The 22,287-nt window shown below is 41.9% G+C and overlaps 1 protein-coding gene across 1 annotated transcript in view; it reads left to right on the top strand.

The window, feature by feature from the left end:
- The window catches only part of LOC135518350 (cadherin-7-like), a 113,046-nt gene that overhangs the window by 36,835 nt on the left and 53,924 nt on the right, over positions 1-22,287 (top strand). Inside the window, exon 8 of the mRNA XM_064943468.1 lies at positions 20,090-20,211. Within this exon, the coding sequence (XP_064799540.1) occupies positions 20,090-20,211 (122 nt within the window). The remainder of the gene's footprint in view (positions 1-20,089; positions 20,212-22,287) is intronic.

The raw sequence follows: 22,287 nt of genomic DNA, 5'->3' as shown, positions 1-22,287 counted from the left end.
TTTGATGGCTGAGTGGTCCCATGGTGTTTATACTTGCGTACTATTGTTTGTACAGATGAACGTGGTACCATCAGGCGTTTGGAAATTTCTCCCAAGGATGAACCAGACTCGTGGAGGTCTACAATTTTGAAATATGGAGGCAATTATTTTTATTAAGACTAACTCATATGCTTTCTCCTGTTCTATTGTTTTCTTTTCAACTATCTTTCATTGTCTAGAAGCCAATGGCATCCTAATCATATTTGCGACCCTTGAAAGTTGTTGCATCTTTAAATCCCTCCTCTTTCTAATGAATATGAGCATTTCTGTCCATGAAACCGCTTGCATCTGCGGTGTAGAATAGAGTTTTGAAATGGACCATTCCTGTGTAGGCTTACTGTGTGTGTACATTGATGTGCCTAAAATGTGAATAAATAATAGTTTATCAACTATTTAAGATAAACATTCTGATCTGTTCCATCAGCCCTAAATGATAGGCATACACCTCCAGTACATTACTTTGATAAGTATTAGTGGGGATTAAGAAGTGAGAATACACAATACCCTGTCACGCTCTGACCTTAGAGATCCTTTTATCCTTTTATGAGAATCGTCTTTTCACACCCACGTGAAGCTGGCATCCAGCCAGAACAGGTGGGGCCAGCTCTGCGCTCGAGACCGCGCCTCCACGGCTCAGTGTGTCCGGTGCCTCGGCCAAGGAGGAGGCCGCCTGTATGTCTCCCCAGCCTGCTGCCAGAGTCTCCCAACTGTCCGGGGCCCGCTGTGAGGGTCCACAGTCCGGGGTAAGCGGCGAGGATCCCCGCTCCAGAGGCGCCACCTAAGTGGGACAAGCCTAAGGTGGAGCGGGGTCCATGTCCCGCACCAGAGCCGCCACCGTGGATAGATGCCCACCCAGACCCTCTCCTATAGGTTTAGGTTTTGCGGCCGAAGTCTGCGTCTTTGGGGGGGGGGTTACTGTCACGCCCTGACCTTAGCGATCCTTTTATGTCTCTATTTTGGTTTGATCAGGGCGTGAGTTGGGGTGGGCATTCTATGTTGTGGGTTCTATGATTTCTCTTTTGTGTCTTTCTGCACCCGACAGAACTGTTTCGGTTTTCGTTCATTCTCTTTGTTATTTTTGTTAGTCAGTGTTCAGTTCGAATAATAAAGATGAATACGTACCACGCCGCACCTTGGTCCTCCACTCCTTCCAACAGCCGTTACATGCCCACAGAAAAATAAGTGGGTATACGGCATATACCCTCCACTACACCACTGCTATTGAGGAAGAGAATCGTCTTTTCACACCCACATGTATTTGACAACAGCTAATAATCAGAATAGATTAAAAAAAATGAACAAATCACCATTACACAATAGATGACGCTTTCTCAGTATGTATAATTAGTACAGTGCCTTGTGAAAGTATTCGGCCCCCTTGAACTTTGCGACCTTTTGCCACATTTCAGGCTTCAAACATAAAGATATAAAACTGTATTTTTTGTGAAGAATCAACAACAAGTGGGACACAATCATGAATCACGCCCAATTTTTCAGTTTTTGATTTGTTAAAAAAGTTTGAAATATCCAATAAATGTCGTTCCACTTCATGATTATGTCCCACTTGTTGTTGATTCTTCACAAAAAGATACAGTTTTATATCTTTATGTTTCAAGTTTCAAGTTCAGTTTTAATTTTGCGTCACAAGTACAGTGAAATGCCTTTCTTGCAAGCTCTAAACACAACAGTGCAGTAATCAATAACAATAACAATACAAAAAATAACTTAAGGTAGAAATATCAAGAGAATCAAGAGAAAGTATGTAAGCATACTGTATACAGGGTCAGTCAGTTCCCTTACCATATTTACAATGTGCCAGGATACTGGAGTGATAGAGATAGATATGTATAGGGGTAAGGCATCAGGATGATATATACTAAACAGAGTAGCAGCAGCATATATGATGATTGTGAGTGGGTGTGTAAAGTCAGTATAAATGTATGTGCATATTATGTGTGTGTGAGCAAAGTGTGTTTGTGTGTGTGTTGGAGGGACAGTGAGTGTGCATAGAGAGAGTGAAAATGACTATGCAGACTATGAACTCAATTAGTCCATATAGCCATTTTGTCAGCTATTTAGCAGTCTTATGACTTGGGGATAGAAGCTGTTCAGGAGCCTGCTTGACAGTTTTGATGCACCGGTACTACTTGACATGAAGATGCAGAGAGAACAGTCTATGGCTCTGGTGGCTGGAGTCGTTAACGATTCTCTGGGCCTTCCTTTCACACCGCCTGATATAGAGGTCCTGGAAGGCAGGGAGTTCGGACCCAGTGATGTACTGGGCTGTCTGCACCACCCTCTTTAGCGCCATGTCATACCAAGCCGTGTTACATCAAGAAGCTGTCAATGGTACAGCTGTAGAACCTTTTGATGGTTTGAGGGCCCTCAACGCTAAACCTTTTCAACCTCCTGAAGGGGAAGAGGCACTGTCACGCCTTCTTCATTCTTCCTGTGTGTGGACTACCGTAACTCCTTAGTGATTTGGACACTGAGGAACATGAAGCGCTCGACTCGTTCCACTGCAGCCCTGTTGATGTGTCAGGGACACAGCTGATGTGGTTTGCTATTGAACAGTTCAACAGGCAAAAATTAACATGTTCATTAGTGATTTACTTTGTTGTTTAAATCACTTATGAAAGTGGACATGGAATGTAGTTGATAGAAGATTCCTCAACTTGTGCTAAATAGAAAAACAAGATACTCATCTTTGACTCATGATTACTTGACCGAAGGAAATGTCATAAACAGGATTCCATATTCTTCATGTCAGATGCATAGTGTTATATAATATATTTCAATCTGAACGTTTTGTTCACATTATGATGTGGCTTATGTTACCGTTCCTTCCCTTTCTTTAGGCTAAGCTTCTAGTTACACCAGCTACAATGGCGTTCTATAAAACCTGAAAGTACTTTGTAACTAACATTTATAGCAATAACTACACATTGTAGCTACAACAGTAACACCAACAATCAATACCCATATCCAATGTTGCTACTTACAAGTGTCTGTCCAGCAGAATAAGGCCATCACTTGCTTGCTCGAATGTGTCTTCCACCAAAACAAGCCTACGTTCTGAACAGCATCTTTCGGGGGTCAACTCATTTTGGTGGGGGATTGGCAATGCTGGTCATGTTCACTACCGGTCAAAAGTTTTAGAACTCATTTAAGGGTTTTTCTTTATTCATACTATTTTCTACAATGTAAAATCATAGTGAAGACATCAAAACTATGAAATAACACATAGGGAATCATGTAGTAACCAAATAAGTGTTAAACAAATCAAAATAGGTTTTATATTTGAGAGTCTTGATGACAGCTTTGCACACTCTTGGCATTCTCTCAACTAGCTTCACCTGGAATGCTTTTCCAACTGTCTTGAACTTTTTGTTATGTTTGGTGACCAACCAATACAATAGGTTACTGAGTACCACTCTCCATATTGTGGGGCGGCAGCCTAGTGGTTAGAGTGTTGGACTAGAAACCAAAAGGTTGCAAGTTCAAATCCCCAAGCTGACAAGGTACAAATCTGTCATTCTGCCCCTGAACAGGCAGTTAACCCACTGTTCCTAGGCTGTCATTGAAAATAAGAATTTGTTCTTAACTGACTTGCCTAGTAAAATGAAGGTAAAATTTAAAAAAATAAACTACAATGCTACTCAGGTTTCCCCTATTTAACAGCAGTTAAACTCTAACTGTTTTAAAGTCAACATTGTGAAATCCCTGAGCGATTTCCTTCCTATCTGTCTGTATTATACGCTCACAGGGATCATTTATTGGGCCTGTAACTGCATTTAGACATAGCCTATTTAAAACAAGTTGTTGCATTTTTATAAGAGTTTGGTTAGAATTATACACTGTAATTTTAGGCCTTATCAATAGCCTAGTGAATTTAATCTTGTTTATTGACTGTTTGGCATGTCCATGTCCAGATTGCAATTTAAAGTAGGCCTAGCCCCTAAATCAGTGTGAATGCTGTAGCCTATGTTTAGCAATGTATTTCCATGTTAAAACAATGCAATTAGAACAATGTGGACTGCAAATATATTCAACATATTTAGTAAATATGGGGCAGGCTATTTAACAAACTAGGCAATAACGTATTCAACATTCTAATTGGAGTTGATGACAATGCAATACATAAAAGACTGTGAATACACGACGTGAAGCAGCCATATATTTAGCCATGGAGCACATTCTGATTGGGCACTGAGGGGCCGAGCCTAGACACTCCCACAACTTGTTTATTCATAAAAACCGAGCTCTTTCGCGCCACCTCCTGCTTCTACGCCCATAATTCCAGTTGTGAAAATAGCAAAAATATTTTAGACAATCCCCGAAAACATGCCCCTACACTCTTAGAAGAAAGGGTTCCAAAAGGGTTCTTCGGCTGTACCCATAGGATAACCCTTTTGGGTTCCATGTAGAACCCTCTGTAGAAAAGGTTCTACATGGAACCCAAAAGAGTTCTACCTGTAACCAAAAATGGTTCTTCAAAGGATTCTCCTATGGGGACAGCTAAAGTATCCTTTATTAAGGTCGTAGATAGCGCCTTTTTTTCCAAGAGTGTAATGCCAGCGCTAATATTAATCATTGCGTTAGGTTTGTTGAAATAGAGACTTTAAAGTCAATAGATCTTGGTCAGAGGCATCGCAGGTCCCTTAAATGTGTCTTGGCAGGGAAGATTGAGGTGTCTTCTCCTATGTTTCTCTGGGTGGGAGACATGCTGATCCCTGAAAAAGCCTTGTGTCCATTGTGTTTGCCAGATTTAGCAATTATTACTTTGGATATCCTCATGATTTGGATATTTGATGAGTTGTTTGTCTCACTAAATCCAAACTTTATTAGGAAGTTAGAGATAAGTTGTACCAAAGCAGGCCAATTTGCAAGAACAGAAGTTTGATCCAAAGGCTAACACTCAGTTTTTGTCTCTCTATACCTCGTTCCAGTCTATGCCCTCAAGACATTGAATAGAGTGGGGAGCTGTATCTCTATGACAACATACTTTATTGCCATTGTCAGAGTTGGTAGAGCTCAGCTAAAATATCACCTCTCTTTATTTATTCCCTTTGGGCAGCATCATACACCAACTGGGTTACTGTACCTGGAGAGTGAGGCAAGATTCCTGGATCTGCTTCTCACCTGAGGCTGGCTGCCTTACTGAGAAGTGTGTGTATGTATGGCGTGTGTGTGTGATTTACAGTAATTAAGTGCTCTCTCTCTCTCCCTCTCTTGCACTCTCTCCCGCTTCACCTCTGTAAATTAACAGCAGATGTGCATGAGTCACTGACAGATGCACATAATCTATTTCCGAGTCGAGCTGCAATCAGCACTGTGGAGACATGTAGCTAACACTACAGTAGTGAAAGGTGTTCATTTCGCAAATGTGTTATTCATGGAGATGTTTTGATATCATTTGCATGAGGGAGATAAACATTGGATATTTGCACTGGATTTTTGCACTACAAACACATGTCCTGTATGCTTACAGGAAAACTCATTATGATATTGGCCGCATTCCAGACCGACTGCAAGGCAGTCAAACTGCACATATTAATCATACAGGATGGGCAGCAGAGTAGCCGGGGCGGCAGGGTAGCCTAGTGGTTAGAGCGTTGGACTAGCAGTCAAAAGGTTGCAAGTTCATGCAAATGATATGAAAACATCTCCATGAATAACACAAATCCCGAGCTGACAAGATACAAATCTGTCGTTCTGCCCCTGAACAGACAGTTAACCCACTGTTCCTAGGCCGTTGTTGAAAATAAGAATTTGTTCTTAACTGACTTGCCTAGTTAAATAAAGGTACAAAAAAAATCTATGATTTGGGCATCAGATTTCAAAATCATTGTAAAATCTGTTTCCAACTCACACCCTCTAACACGTAGATCCCCTGAACGCAGCTCACTTTCCAGCTCACACTCTCACACCTAAATCCCCTGAACGCAGCTCACTCCCCAAATCCCAATCACCTGTTCACACACCTGTATGTCATTATCACACAATATTTACTTCAGTTCTTTGCACCCAGTCACTGTGAGGTATTGTTTGTTTTGTGACACACGGCTTTCAGAGCTCTGGGTCTCCCGTGAGTTACTCCTCCCGTGTATGATAGTTTTTGCATGCCTCACTAATGATGCCTTTTGCCTATTCCCTGCCTGTACTTTAGCCTATCGGATTTCCTGTTATCTACCTATTACCTGATCTCCTGGACTGCTTTACTAGCCTTTTCTCTGCCTGTACTGTTGCCCTTTTGGACCCCCTGTGTATGACCTTCTGCCTGCCCCTGGACCCAGCTACCTGCCTCCTCCTGTGGTCCTTTACCTATAAACACCTGCTGCTTCCTGCTCTTGAAATCAGCTCTCTGTCTCAACCTCGTGTTAATTACAATCATATTGATGCTTTTACTGTCATGTTAAACATTTTGAGAGGTTATGAGATTTAGGCGGCCTGGAACACAGCCAATGTGTCATCCACAAAATTATATAGATGGCAACTGATACATCTAATTTTGTGTTATTTGCTCAATTAAAGCAAGGCGTTTAGAGTCATGTTCACACCACAGCAAAACGTTTTTGCAATGAAAAAGTACCTCTTGTTTCACTCTGTTTCGGAATGTTTTCTACCATTTCGTACCTACTTGTTAGATTCTAAATATCAGAGTAAGAACTCGGTGAACATTGTAAAAGCTTAAACCAAGTTTATTCATCCCAAAGGATCGAACAGCCAAACAAACAAAGACATGGTTCTACCAGTGGTGGTATATATACCCCAATTTGGGGTGGAGTCACCTCCTTCTCACTAAACATCTTTGTTGCTAGACTGGAAATTAAGTGATACAAGCAGGAAATTAAGTGATACGGGCAATAAACTGTTCCTTCTCCCTTAATGTGACCTGACCTGACTTCAACCCCCTTCATCACTAATCCACGGCTCTCTCCCCTTATCATTGCTGCCATGTGATTGTTTCCCCTACACTCAGTACATTACAAACTTAATTGCACTGATCATATACATTCCTCCTACAGATACCCATTAACTAATGGTGTAGACCCTGGACTAGGGAACCCCTCACGTCTCTAGCATAGCTAATGATAATAATAATAATATTCAAAGTTTAGAAATCTGAACCTATCAAAAATGAAAGCCCTAAAAAGCATACTCTTGCTAGCAAAACATTTTGCAACATAAAATGAAAGCAGACAAGTTCAAATAGTACCACCTCATTTCACTCTGTTTCTGACATTTTTCTCCCATTTCTTACATACTGAACACAATTATTTTACATCCCTGCCATTGTAAGACTGAACTGACCGACCTTGTATGGTAGCCAGACATTTGTTGATTGAGAACGGATTTGAACCCACAGCGTTAGCAACCTTGCAGTGAAACTCTCTGGCTAGATTAAATTCAAATCAAACTTTATTTGTCACACGCGCCGAATACAACAAGTATAGACTACCGTGAAATACTTACTTTACAAGCCCTTAACCCAAGAAGAGTTAAACAAATATTTAACAAGTAGACTAAAATAAAAAGTAAAAATAAAAAGTAACACAATAACAATAACGAGGCTATGCCGCTTGCCGTGCAGTAGCAGAGAAAACAGTCTATAACTTAGGTGACTGGAGTCTCTGACAATTTTATGGGCTTTCCTCTGACACCGCCTATTGTATAGGTCCTGGATGGCAGGAAGCTTGGCCCCAGTGATGTACTGGGCCGTATGCACTACCCTCTGTAGCACCTTTGGTCAGATGCCGAGCAGTTGCCATACCAGGGGGTGATGCAACCGGTCAGGATGCTCTCGATGGTGCAGCTGTATGACCTTTTGAGGATTTGGGGACCCATGCCAAATCTTTTCAGTCTCCTGAGGGGGAGACTGTTGTGCCCTCTTCATGACTGTCTTGGTATGTTTGGACCATGATTGTTCGTTGGTGATGTGGACACCAAGGAACTTGAAACTCTCGACACCGCTCCACTACAGCCCTGTCGATGTTAATGGGGGCCTGTTCGGCCCGCCTTTTCCTGCAGTTCACAATCAGCTCCTTTCTCTTGCTCACATTGAGGAAGAGGTTGTTCTCCTGGCACCACAATGCCAGTTCTCTGACCTCCTCCCTATAGCCAGTCTCATCATTGTCGGCGATCAGGCCTCCCTCTGTTGTGTCGTCAGCAAACTTAATGATGGTGTTGGTGTCGAGTTTGGCCACGCAGTCGTGGGTGAACAGGGAATACAGGAGGGGACGCAGTACACACCCCTGAGGGGCCCAAGTGTTAAGGATCAGTGTGGCAGACGTGTTGTTGCCTAGTCTTACCACCTGGGGGGTGGCCCGTCAGGAAGTCCAGGATCCATTTGCAGAGGGAGGTGTTTAGTCCCAGAGTCCTTAGCTTAGTAATGAGCTTCCTGGGCACTATGGTGTTGAACGCTGAGCTGTAGTGAATGAACAGCATTCTCACGTAGGTGTTCCTTTTGTCCAGGTGAGAAAGGGTAGTGTGGAGTGCGATTGAGATTGTGTCATCTGTGGATCTGTTGGGGCAGTATGCAAATTGGAGTTGGACTAGGATGTCTGGGAGGATGCTGTTGATGTGAGCCATTCAAAATACTTCATGGCTACCGATGTGAGTGCCACGGGGCGGTAATCATTTAGGCAAGTTCCCTTCGCTTCCTTGGGCACAGGGACTTTGGTGGTCTGCTTGAAACATGTAGATATTACAGACTCGGTAAGGGAGAGGTTGAAAATGTCAGTGAAGACACTTGACAGTTGGTCCACGCATGCTTTGAGTACATGTCCTGGTAATCTGTAGCTTTGTGAATGTTGACCGGTTTAAAGGTTTTGTTCACATCGGCTACCGAGAGCATTATCATACAGTCATCCAGAACAGCTGGTGATCTTGTGCATGCTTCAGTGTTGCTTGCCTCGAAGCGAGCATAAAATGCATTTAGCTTGTCTGGTAGGCTCGCGTCACTGGGCAGCTCACATCTGGGTTTCCCTTTGTAATCCGTAATAGTTTTCAAGCCCTGCCACATCCGTCGAGCGTCAGTGCCGGTGTAGTATGATTCAATCTTAATCCTGTATTGACAATTTGCTTGTTTGATGGTTCGTCCGAGGGCATAGCAGGATTTGTTATAAGCGTCTGGATTAGTCTCCCGCTCCTTGAAAGCAGCAGCTCTAGCCTTTAGCTCGATGTGGATGTTGCCTTTAATCCATGGCTTCTGATTGGGATATGTGCGTACAGTCACTGTGGGGACAACGTCGTCGATGCACTTATTGATGAATCCGATGACTGAGGTGGTGGTTCAGGAGGTTCCGGACTGTGGACCGCCTCAGGAGGTTCCGGACTGCGGACCGCCTCAGGAGGTTCCCGACTGCGGACCGCCTCAGGAGGTTCCCGACTGCGGACCGCCTCAGGAGGTTCCCGACTGCGGACCGCCTCAGGAGGTTCCGGACTGCGGACCGCCTCAGGAGGTTCCGGATTGCGGACCGCCTCAGGAGGTTCCCGACTGCGGACCGCCTCAGGAGGTTCCCGACTGCGGACCGCCTCAGGAGGTTCCCGACTGCGGACCGCCTCAGGAGGTTCCCGACTGCGGACCGCCTCAGGAGGTTCCCGACTGCGGACCGCCTCAGGAGGTTCCCGACTGCGGACCGCCTCAGGAGGTTCCCGACTGCGGACCGCCTCAGGAGGTTCCCGACTGCGGACCGCCTCAGGAGGTTCCGGACTGCGGACCGCCTCAGGAGGTTCCCGACTGCGGACCGCCTCAGGAGGTTCCCGACTGCGGACCGCCTCAGGAGGTTCCGGACTGCGGACCGCCTCAGGAGGTTCCCGACTGTGGACCATCGCCGGAAGCTCCAGACTGGGAACTGTCGCCGGATGCTCTGGACTGGGAACCTTAGCCAGAAGTCTGGACTGGGAACTGTCGCCGGAACCTCTGGACTGGGTACTGTCCCCGGAAGCTCTGGACTGTGGAGGCACACTGGAGGCCTGATGCAGGGACCGGTACAGGTGGCACCGGGCTGATGACGCGCACCTCAGGATGAGTGTGGGGAGGAGGCACAGGACGTACTGGACTGTGGAGGCACACTGGAGGTCTGGAGCATAGAGCTGGCACAACCCGTCCTGGCTGGATGCTCACTTTAGCCCGGCAAGTGAGGGGTGCTGGCACAGGACGCAATCATAGGTCATACATTTTATTTTCCAATTATTGCACTTTAGCAAGAAGAACGGATTGCAGAGGGAGTTTACTCACTCGCCTACGGATTCTCAGAAGTGTACTCCTGTTTCTTTAATCTAACGAAAAACATTTGATCTCCCCTGCAGCCTAAATAAATCTAAATCATTGTTGTCATATCCTCTTCATTATGCAGCCAAAACGTGCAGAACCCAAAGTAAGGACAGCGAGAAGGAGAAAGAGAGAGACTGTTGGAATGATATTGTGGCAAATGCTTTTTTATCACAGAGGACAAACTGAAAGAGGGCAGTTGTAATGGCCAAGCAGACTCACAAACACACAAGCAGACACACAAACAGTCTGAGCCTGCCTGGCAGGGTTGGTCCAACAAAGGGAGAGCACAATATACAAACATTTTCTACTAATGACAACCTTGACGACCTCATACCTAGCCCGTGGGAATACCGGTGGAGAGCCCCCACCCAGGTAGTGGCAGTGCTGGCAGAATTGGCTGCAGTAATCCATGGGGAGGGGGCCACACTTGGACAATCAGAGAGGGGGTCAATTATTGTGGCACTGGCGGCACAGAATAATCAAATGGTCTAACTGAACAGAGATGCTTGGGAAGAAGGGTCACAACAGGGGAACAGCGCGTGTGTGCGTGTTGGGGGGAAGGGGGTACCCAAGCTCCATCAGCTACGACTAGACATTAGTTAATCAAATCTTTCCATTCCTGCTCAATTTGGCATGCATTCTCAAACAGTTACAACTATATACACATTCACACATCAAGTATAATCTTGAGTTGGGCTTGGGGATTGAACAACTGTTAAACATCTGAGATTGTGGTTGTGTGTGTGTGTGTGTGTGTGTGTGTATGTATGAATGAGTGCATAGGGTGTTGTTGGTCGGTCTATCGGTGGAAGGGGAGAGAGGGGTAGAGGTATTTGTGTCGGAGGGGTGGGGTGTGTGCGTGTATGCATCACACATCTGTTGCTATGGGGTAATGATGTTAGGCTAGAATGGAATCACAAGGTGCAGTGTAAATTGAATTGTAATTGCTTGCCAATTGTTTTATTTTGTACTTCCAGTCCTTACGTAGGAAGAGCTTACATTATTCTGCATATTATTTGTCAATTGTGGAAAGAATTAACACATGCACAATTTTTTTAAATGTAAATACACTACCAGTCAAAAGTTTGGACACCCCTGCTCATTCAAGGGTTTTCTTTATTTTTTACTATTTTCTACATTGTAGAATAATAGTGAAGACATCAAAATTATGAAATTTTGGAACCATGTAGGAACCAAAAAACAGTTAATCAAATCAAAATATATTTAAATCCTTTGAAGTAGCTACCCTTTGCCTACTCTTGGCATTCTCTCAACCAGCTTCACCTGAAATGCTTTTCCAACAGTTTTGAAGGAGATCCCATATATGCTGAGCACTTGTTGGCTGCTTATCCTTCACTCTGCGGTCCAACTCATCCCAAACCATCTGATGCAGCACTCCATCACTCTCCTTATTGGTCAAATAGCCCTTACACAGCATGGAGGTGTGTTCGGTCATTGTCCTGATGAAAAACAAATGATAGTCCCACTAAGCGCAAGCCAGATGGGATGGCGTATCACTGCAGAATGCTGTGGAAGCCATGCTGGTTAAGTGTGCCTTGAATTCTAAATAAATCACCCACAGTGTCACCAGCAAAGCACCCCCACACCATCACACCTCCTCCCCCATGCCCCTCAGTGGGAACCACACATGCGGAGATCATCCTTTCACCGATTCTGCGTCTCACGAAGACACGGTGGTTGGAACCAAAAATCTCAAATTTGGACTCATCAGACCAAAGGATAGATTTCCACTGGTCTAATGTGCATTGCTTGTGTTTCTTAGCCCAAGCAACTCTCTTATTATTATTGGTGTCCTCTAGTAGTGGTTTCTTTGCAGCAAATCAACCATGAAGGCCTGATTCAGACAGTCTCCTCTGAACAGTTGATGTTGGGATGTGTCTGTTACTTGAACTATTTGAAGCATTAATTTGGGCTGCAATTTGTGAGGCTGGTAACTCTAATGAACTTAACCTTTGCAGCAGAGGTCTTACTTTCCTGTAGTGGTCCTCATGAGAGCCAGTTTCATCATAGCGCTTGATGGTTTTTGCAATTCCACTTGGAGAAACTTTCAAAGTTCTTGAAATGTTGTGCACTGACTGACCTTCATGTCTTAAAGTAATGATGGACTGCCGTTACTCTTTGCTTATTTAAGCTTTTTTTAATCAAATAGGGCTATCTTCTATATATCGCTCCTACCTTGTCACAACACAAATGCGTTAAGTGTTTAGCATTAAATTCCACAAATTAACTTTTAACATGGCACACCTGTTAATTGAAATGCATTCTAGGTGACTACCTCGTGAAGCTGGTAGAGAGAATTTCAAGAGCAAAGCTGTATTAGGGCAAAGGGGTGAAATATAACATATATTTAGAATTATTCAACGCTTTTTTGGTTACTACATGATGTGTTATTTCATAGTTGTGATGTGTTCACTATTATTCAACAATGTAGAAACTAGTAACAATAAAGACAAACACTTGAATGAATATGGGTGTGTCCAAACTTTTGAATGGTATTGTATATATTTTTACAACTACAAATAATACTGTCGTGTTCAAAAGTTTTGAGAATGACAAAAATATTATTTTTCACAAAGTCTGCTGCCTCAGTTTGTATGATGGCAATTTGCATATACTCCAGAATGTTATGAAGAGTGATCAGATGAATTGCAATTAATTGCAAAGTCCCTCTTTGCCATGCAAATGAACTGAATCCCCAAAAAACGTTTCCACTGCATTTCAGCCCTGCCACAAAAGGACCAGCTGACATCATGTCAGTGATTCTCTCGTTAACACAAGTGTGAGTGTTTACGAGGACAAGGCTGTCATGCTGATTGAGTAGAATAACAGAATGGAAGCTTCAAAAGGAGGGTGGTGCTTGGAATCATTTCTCTGTCAATCATGGTTACCTGCAAGGAAACACGTGCCGTCATCATTGGTTTGCACAAAAAGGTATTCACAGGCAAGGATATTGCTGTCAGTAAGATTGCACCTAAAGCAACCAATTATCAGATCATCAAGAACTTCAAGGAGAGTGGTTCAATTGTTGTGAAGAATGCTTCAGGGTGTCCAAGAATGTCCAGCAAGCGCCAGCACCGTTGATTCAGCTGCGGGATCAGGGCTTCACCTTTACAGAGCTTGCTCAGGAATGGCAGCAGGCAGGTGTGAGTGCATCTGCACGCACAGTGAGGCGAAGACTTGGAGGATAGCCTCAAGAAGAGCTGCAAAGAAGCCACTTCTCTCCAGGAAAAACATTAGGGTCAGAATGATATTCTGCAAAAAGTACAAGGATTGGACTGCTGAGGACTGGGGTAAAGTCATTTTCTCTGATGAATCCCCTTTCCAATTGTTTGGGGCATCCTGAAAAAAGCTTGTCTGGAGAAGACGAGGTGAGCGCTACCGTCATGCCAACAGTAAAGCATCCTGAGACCATTCATGTGTGGGGTTGCTTCTCAGCCAAGGGAGTGGGCTCACTCACAATTTTGCCTGAGAACACAGCCATGAATAAAGAATGGTACCAACACATCCACCGAAAGCAACTTCTCCCAACCATCCAGGAACAGTTTGGTGACGAACAATGCCTTTTCCAGCATGATGGAGCACCTTTCCATAAGGCAAAAGTGATAACTAAGTGGCTCGGGGAACAGAACATCGATATTTTGGGTCCATGGCCAGGAAACTCCCCAGACCTTAATCCCATTGAGAACTTGTGGTCAATCATCAATAGGTGGGTAGACAAACAAAACCCCACAAATTCTGACAAACTCCAAGCATGGATTATGCAAGAATGGGCTGCCATCAGTCAGGATGTGACCCAGAAGTTAATTGACAGCATGCCAGGGTGGATTTTTAGAGGTCTTGAAAAAGAAGGGTCAACACTGCAAATATTGACTCTTTGCATTAACTTCATGCAATTGTCAATAAAAGCCTTTGACGCTTATGAAATGCTTGTAATTATATTTCAGTATTCCATAGTAACATCTGACAAAAATATCTAAAGACACTGAAGCAGCAAACTACATTCTCAAAACTTTTGACCACGGCTGTACAACAGGGGCAAAATAGTTAATCTGGTTCTGTTCTGTAGGTTTCACTATGTGTTCTTTTCAAAGGATGGGTTCCAATCTCTCAAAGGACTTAGGATCCATGTCTCCAGAGGTGGTCTGTCAGTCACTGAAACGACAACCCAACTTGGGATGGGGGAAGGATTTAGTGGGTGTAATATTGTAGGACAATTGCAGGTTGACTCAGTCGCAATGCAAATATCATGGTACAGCTATATGGACATTCAATCAGCATGGTACTTTTTAATGGTACATTTGCAAACACATATTGCAATAAATAGAATTTAAACATGTATATCATTATGCTAAGTGGTGAAATAAGTTTAGCTAGTTATAATTGTAAAGGCTTAATGGATGAAAAGAAAAGACAATCAGTTTTTACCTGGCTAAAAGACAGTGAAACATACAGTTGAAGTCGGAAGTTTACATTCACCTTAGCCAAATACATTTGAACTCAGTTTTTCACAATTCTTGACATTTAATCCAAGTAAAAATTCCCTGTCATAGGTCAGTTAGGATCACCACTTTATGTTCATAATGTGAAATATCAGAAAAATGATTTTTTTCCAGCATGTATTACTTTCATCACATTCCCAGTGTGTCAGAAGTTTACATACACTCAATTAGTATTTGGTAGCATTGCCTTTAAATTGTTTAATTTGGGTCAAGCGTTTTGGGTAGCCTTCCATAAGCTTCTGGGTGAATTTTGTCCCATTCCTCCTGACAGAGCTGGTGTAACTGAGTCAGGTTTTTAGGCCTCCTTGCTCGCACACGCTTTTTCAGTTCTGCCCATAATGTTTCGATAGGATTGAGGTCAGGGCTTTGTGACGGCCACTCCAATACCTTGACTTTGCTGTCCTTAAGCCATTTTGCTACAACTTTGGATGTCTGCTTGGGGTCATTGTCCATTTGGAAGACCCATTTGCGACCAAGCTTTAACTTCCTGACTGATGTCTTGTGATGTTGCTTCAATATATCCATGTTATTTTCCCGCCTCATGATGCCATCTTTTTTTGTGAGGTGCACCAGCCACTCCTGCAGCAAAGCACCCCCACAACTTGATGCTGTACTTCATGGTTGGATTGATGTTCTTCGGCTTGCAAGCATCCCCCATTACCCTCCAGACATAACGATGGTCATTATGGCCAAACAGTTCTATTTTTGTTTCACCAGAACAGAGGACATTTCTCCAAAATGTACGATCTTGTGTCATTTGCAAAACGTAGTCTGGCTTTTATATGGTGGTTTTAGAGCAGTGGCTTCTTCCTTGGTGAGCGGTCTTTCAGGTTATGTCAATATAGGAGTCGTTTTACTGTGGATATAGATACTTTTGTACCTGTTTCCTCCAGCATCTTCACAAGGTCCTTTGCTGTTGTTCTGGGATTGATTTGCACTTTTTGCACCACAGTACGTTCAGATCGCATCTCCTTCCTGAGTGGTATGACGGTTGTTTGGTCCCATGGTGTTTATACTTGCATACTATTGTTTGTAAGGATGAACGTGGTACCTTCAGGCATTTGCCTCCAAGGATGAACCAGACTTGTGGAGGGCTACCGTTTTTTTCTGAGGTCTTGGCTGATTTCTTTTGACTTTCCCATGTCAAGCATAGAGGCACAGAGTTTGAAGGTAGGCCTTGAAATACATCCACAGGTACACCTCCAATTGACTCAAATGATGTCAATTAGCCTATCAGAAGCTTCTAAATGACATCATTTTCTGGAATTTTCCAAGCTGTTTAATTAAAGGCACAGTCAACTTAGTGTATGAAAACGTATCACCCACTGGAATTATGATACAGTGGAATAATCTGTCTGCAAGAAAATGTTGGAAAATGTATTTGTGTCAGAGAAGGCCGATTGGCCCATTTTACTGTGTTGAAAAGGGACAATGCAATCCCCTCTAGTTACTGCCCTTGTTATTCTGGAGGTGCTTTTCTTGAGCATGATATGCCAGCATAGGGGTGGAGTGGCAAGACCATGCAAGATCTTAAATTGACGAGGCTTGCATCTACATACTGCTTAAAGCATTCCAGACTAAATAAATCATGTTTGTAAATGATTTGACAATGGTGGTAACTAGTTGGTTTGTTATAAAAAATCTTAAGTGTTTGTTTGTAGAGTGATAAAATTGGTTTCAGAATAGTTGCTTCTGCTTGTGACCAGCATGTGAGTCCATATCTCAAATGTGAGTAGATTATTGCATGCATATATAGTTTGGCGGCCTAAAGATTAAAGAAAGATCTTATAAACCTAAAGTTGGATAAAACAATCTTAACGTGATAATCTTCAGATGTTTGGAGTCCAAAATGACACCAAGATACCTGAAGTTAGACACACATTTCAGGTTCTACTCATGAACAAGAACAGCTCGTTGGGAAGAAGCAATGGATGTCTTAGAGAAGTACATACAGTCTTGTCGATATTTAAAATCATTTGTCATCCATTTAGAAAAATGTACCATAGCTTCAGTTAACTTGTTAAAACCTGTTAGAGATCGGGCTACTTTTTTCAACATTCTGTTAAAAATCGCGCAACATTTCAACGTCCTGCTACTCATGCCAGGAATATAGTATATGCATATGATTAGTATGTGTGCAAAGAAAACACTCTGAAGTTTCTAAAACTGGTTAAATGATGTCAGTGACTATAACAGAACGTGTTTCGTGGTCAAAAACGCAAGGAGACCTGAAAATCAATCCGCCAGTCTCTGTATTGTCTAAGGTATAATAGATAGTGACGGGCTTACAGTTCCTACAGCTTCCACACGATGTCGCCAGTGTTGTGAATTCTATGCAGCTAAATCCTTGGTCATATGAGTAATAGGCACATCCTTTCGTCGGGTACACAGCAGGAAGAAATGGAAGGGGGAAAGTGGACTACGATTTCCAAACTTGCTATTGAATACAGATCACTCCGTGATCAATTTGATCGTTTATTAACGTTTACTAATACCTAAAGTTGGATTACAGAAGTAGTTTGAAGTGTTTTGTCAAAGTTTATAGGCAACTTTTTTAATTTAAAAAAATAACGTTGCGTTTAGAAACAGTGTTTTTCCTGGATCACACAGTCTTCATAAATGGACATTTTGGGTATACAAGGACTGAATTAATCGAAAAAAAGACCCAATTGTGATGTTTATGGGACATATAGGAGTGCCAACAAAGAAGCTCGTCAAAGGTAATGAATGTTTTATATTTTATTTCTGCGTTTTGTGTAGCGCCGGCTACGCTAATTCTTTTGTTTACGTCCCCTTCAGGTATTTCGGGGTGTTGCATGCTATCAGATAATAGCTTCTCATGCTTTCGCCGAAAAGCATTTTAAAAATCTGACTTGTTGGCTAGATTCACAACGAGTGTAGCTTCAATTGAGTACCCGGCATGTGTGTTTTAATGAACGTTTGAGTTTTAACGAGTGCTATTAGCATTTGGCGTAGTGCATTTGCATTTATTGTTGGCAAGGTGGGACGCTAGTGTGTTGGGTTGCCCAGAGAGGTTAACAACCAATTGTCTATTTTTTGAGTGCACATACAGAACTGTATCGTCTGCATACATCTGTATGTTAACTTGTTGGCAAGCAAGTGGGAGATAATTTATATAGATGGTAAACAGAAGGGGGCCTAATATTGACCTTTGTGGGACCCCAATGTTATAGTTAAATTGTTAATGTTATAGTTAAGTATAGTTCCTTGCGTAGATGTGCGTTTTTTTTAGACATGTAGCTAGCTAGCTAAACAATGAATAATAATCTTAAATCATAATGTTACTACCCTGCATGAATCTACAGGTAGCTAACCAACCAGGTTCAATTCTAGCTAGCTAGTTAACATTAAGCAAGAACTAGCAATGCAGCTGGCTCTGTGATCCGAATCATATTACTACACAGATCATACATGTAAGGTTAGATAGTGAGCCAGCTAGCTAACAGTACGCTTTAACTTGAAATGAAAACAACTTTGACAAAATTAGAAATGTGTAATATCTGAAAATGTAGCTTCTCCCTCTCTGTCACGGATGCCATGGTTGCCCTTAGTTTGAAGATGTAATCCGGAGACAGATGTTTTACACAATAGCCTTCAGTGTTCGCTTTTCGACTCCCTTTGCTCTAGAGGAGATCTGCATGGAGGAATGGGCCAAAATACCAGCAACATTGTGTGAAAACCTTGTGAAGACTTACAGAAAACGTTTGACCTCTGTCATTGCCAACAAAGGGTATATAACAAAGTATTGAGATAAACTTTTGTTATTGACCAAATACTTATTTTCCACCATAATTTGCAAATAAATTCATTAAAAATCCTACAATGTGATTTTTCTGGATTTTTTTTTTCATTTTGTCTGTCATAGTTGAAGTGTACCTATGATGAAAATTACAGGCCTCTCTCATCTTTTTATGTGGGAGAACTTGCACAATTGGTGGCTGACTAAATACTTTATTGCCCTACTGTACATTATCATGCATCTCTTACAGAATGGGTCCATAGGTCATTATACTATACACAAAGTTTGTAGGAAGTTGCAAATGAGATATAAAAAAAGTATGATCAACTATTCTAATGAGTCTGATTTAAAATACCTCTATTTATATTTATGCCTTCAAACGATTCTACAGTGGAGAATTTAGCATGCAGAGTAACCTTGGCCTGTCTTTTATCCCTGTTTCGTGATTTATATTAAGGTAAAGATTCAGATGAAGATGACGTGAACAAGACAAAATGAGCTTGTCAATTAAAAAGCAAACATACAGTACGTTGTCTGGCCATGAAAACCACTGAGTTGTCGTCGATCTCTGACTCTTTATGAGGAAACTTCCAGACTTCCTACACAGACGGTTTTCTGATGGATTTAAAATGAATGTTTTCTTAAAGGGATAGTTCACCCAAATTAGAAATTACTTTTTGGTGCCCTTACCCAGTCTACCTACAAGGTAATACAGCAACCCATGCTTTGGTTTTATTTACCTGGACACTGTTGCCAAATTATAACTCTATTATATATCTGAAATCGATCCTGTAGCTCTATAAAGTTAACTTAAGACACTTACAGATACAGGTGTGTGGTGAATTTGTCAGTCAATGGTGTTAGGTTCTTACTTTTCAGAGAAAATAACCCAAGGACAAGAGAGAAGCTTAACCAAGTTTAATTCTTCCCAAAGTTTCTGTACAGCTGTAATCAGACAACCCAACATTTGTCCCATCCAGATATTTATATCCCACTTAAAACACTCCTCCTTCTCTCCAATTCTTAGAATTTATGGCTCTACAGGAAGCTAATAAAGAGGGTAACAGGATGCCAAACATGTATTACTCTCTTAAGAGACTCTGTCCTCACCTCCTGAACTGAACTCCTCTTTCATCTAATACACAGATGTCCATCTGTCTTTCCTGTATCAATATGCCGCTCTCCTCTCCTCCATCAAACACATTCCAAAGCCTTCTGGCTTTCTACAGAGAACCCTTAACTTTCTCCTTTGATTCTATGCTTCTTCTCTATCATTTATTTAATATCTCAATGTTCAAAATGTCAAACCCAACAATGGAAACTGATGTTGTAGGGCAGGACATGCAACTGGGTGTTGCTTCAAATATTTAGCTTCCCTGCATCCTATTCTTCTGCTTTACACCGTCAACTACCAGATACATGCTTCAAAGACCAGTGCATTTGGTTGTGCTTATCATTGACCATTTGTTTCTCTCTTGTTTATTTTTTCAGTGCACCCATTACAAGTGGGAAAGTGCATAATTCTGATCACAGTGACGGACATCAATGACAACGCACCCGTCTTTGCCATCGAGTACGAGACCTACATTTGTGAGAGTGCCAGACCTGGACAGGTATGTCAACATCTAAATATCCTATGCCTCCAAAAGCTACCATTCGTAATGGAAAACCACAGTAACAAATACATTTTATACTGGACTGACACAATTTAATGTTCTGAGGCAGTTCAAAGAGGATATGACGGGATTCTGGTAGTGCTGTTATATTGGGTAAAACATTTATTTTGGTGTCATTGTCGCAATTAAAACAACAAATTAATAATTGGGCATATGAATAATTAGGCACATTTTGGAGACAGAAAATTATTATCTGCGCCATAATTCTCTCATAGTCAATTGTATAATTACACTCACTATTGTAAAGTGGCTGTTCCACTGGATGTCAGAAGGTGAATTCACCAATTTGTAAGTCGCTCTGGATAAGAGCGTCTGCTAAATGACTTAAATGTAAATGTAATGAGTGGTCAGGTGAAAAGAGTTAGATCTCCATAGCATGGATCTCCATAGCAGGTGCCTAATCAGGGGATCAAAGCATTGTGCTGCCATGTGGAAAAACTTTTTAAAGAGGGATGAAAACAGGGGCATTGTTGGGGGGATTGTGGCATGAAATTGATTTATACGAAAACGTGGCGTGGTATCAAGTGCTCGGTGTCAGCTCACCACGACAGCCAACTGGCCACACTGACACCACATGTGTTACTTACTTATGTATCCATCTGCACTTTCCGTGGTGTGAGAGCACAGCTGAGGTGTATGTGTATGTGTATGTGTATGTGTATGTGTGTATGTGTATGTGTGTGTGTGTGTGTGTGTGTCTGCTGCCTGCGTATGCATGTGTTTGACATTACACCTGTGTGTGTGACAAAATGGCGTCATTTAGACATTCATGCTATTGCAAATACTCCACATTCCCGCATTCCATACAAAAATAATAGCAGGGAATTTTTCACACCACATTGGCATTCCCCATACCCCAAAATGTATTGTATTACACCAATTGAACGGCAGTTAAACGGTCTCTTCAAGCAGCCATTATAATACTATACCTTCACACACATCTGTCCGAAAACAATGGGAGATGATAGCCATATTAAAGGGATACTTTGGGATTTTGGCAGATTAACTCGTAGATACCATTTTTATATCTCTGTGTCCAGTATGCAGGACGTTAGAGGTAGTTTTGCAACCAAATGCTATCTAGCATTAGTGCAATGACTGGAAGTCTATGGGTATCTTCTAGCATGCTATTCCTTTAAACATGTTACTGACCGCCTCAATTCAGTCTTATGTACCGACATTTGAAATTGTGTTTTTCAAAAAATAAAATAAAAAGATAAAAAGTCGAAACTCAGAGCTCGAAATTGGTATATCATACACTGCATTTGAGGAACAATGGGAAAGTAATTCTGCTTTGAAAGTTGATAAACTTGTAACCTCACTTTTAAGAAAATGACCCTTGAATTGTTTGGTACACCTACTACAGAGCTCTTCTTTGTCTACACCCATTAAGCATCGTTCACACCCTCTTAAGCCTTAGCCCCACCCATCTCTTTAAGAATTCACATGTGATGCCATGTGCTAAACAGAGTGAGGCTGGTTTATACTACATCTATCAACATGTCTGTAGACAGTTGTCGCAGTAACATTGTGAACATTCTATTGTCGTCCGACATCAAACTTGTCGTTATCGTTATAAAAACTATAAACACAAAAACTACAGGCTGCATGACATAAGAAGCCTGGTGGTCCAAAATAGCATAACTGATGTATGTAACACCAATAAACCCATCCTTTTAAAAATTAATTTAATATATGTCAATTTATCAAACCTGGCAATTAAAAGCAACTTTCTAAACAGTGTTTTGGTTCATTTCTAGCTTGTTAGCTAATGTTAAGTTAGCTGGCTAGCCAGTTAAAATAATGACAATTTCATAGCTGACAACATCTTAACTTTAGCAAATTTTTATTTATTATTACAGGAAAATAAACTCACAACAAGATCATTCCTTACAAGTTAATGTCAAGCTAATTACATAAAATAACTTACGGTTGTGAGTGGGACGTAATAAAAGCAAGGCATTCTGATAATTTTTTAACTTGGACACTGTCTTGTTGGCCTAACTTCATATC

Source organism: Oncorhynchus masou, chromosome 3 (assembly GCF_036934945.1).
Source record: "Oncorhynchus masou masou isolate Uvic2021 chromosome 3, UVic_Omas_1.1, whole genome shotgun sequence".
NCBI classification, from domain to species: domain Eukaryota; kingdom Metazoa; phylum Chordata; class Actinopteri; order Salmoniformes; family Salmonidae; genus Oncorhynchus; species Oncorhynchus masou.
The sequence above is the reverse complement of the archived record's forward strand: the minus strand, read 5'-3'. Positions and strand labels throughout refer to the sequence as shown.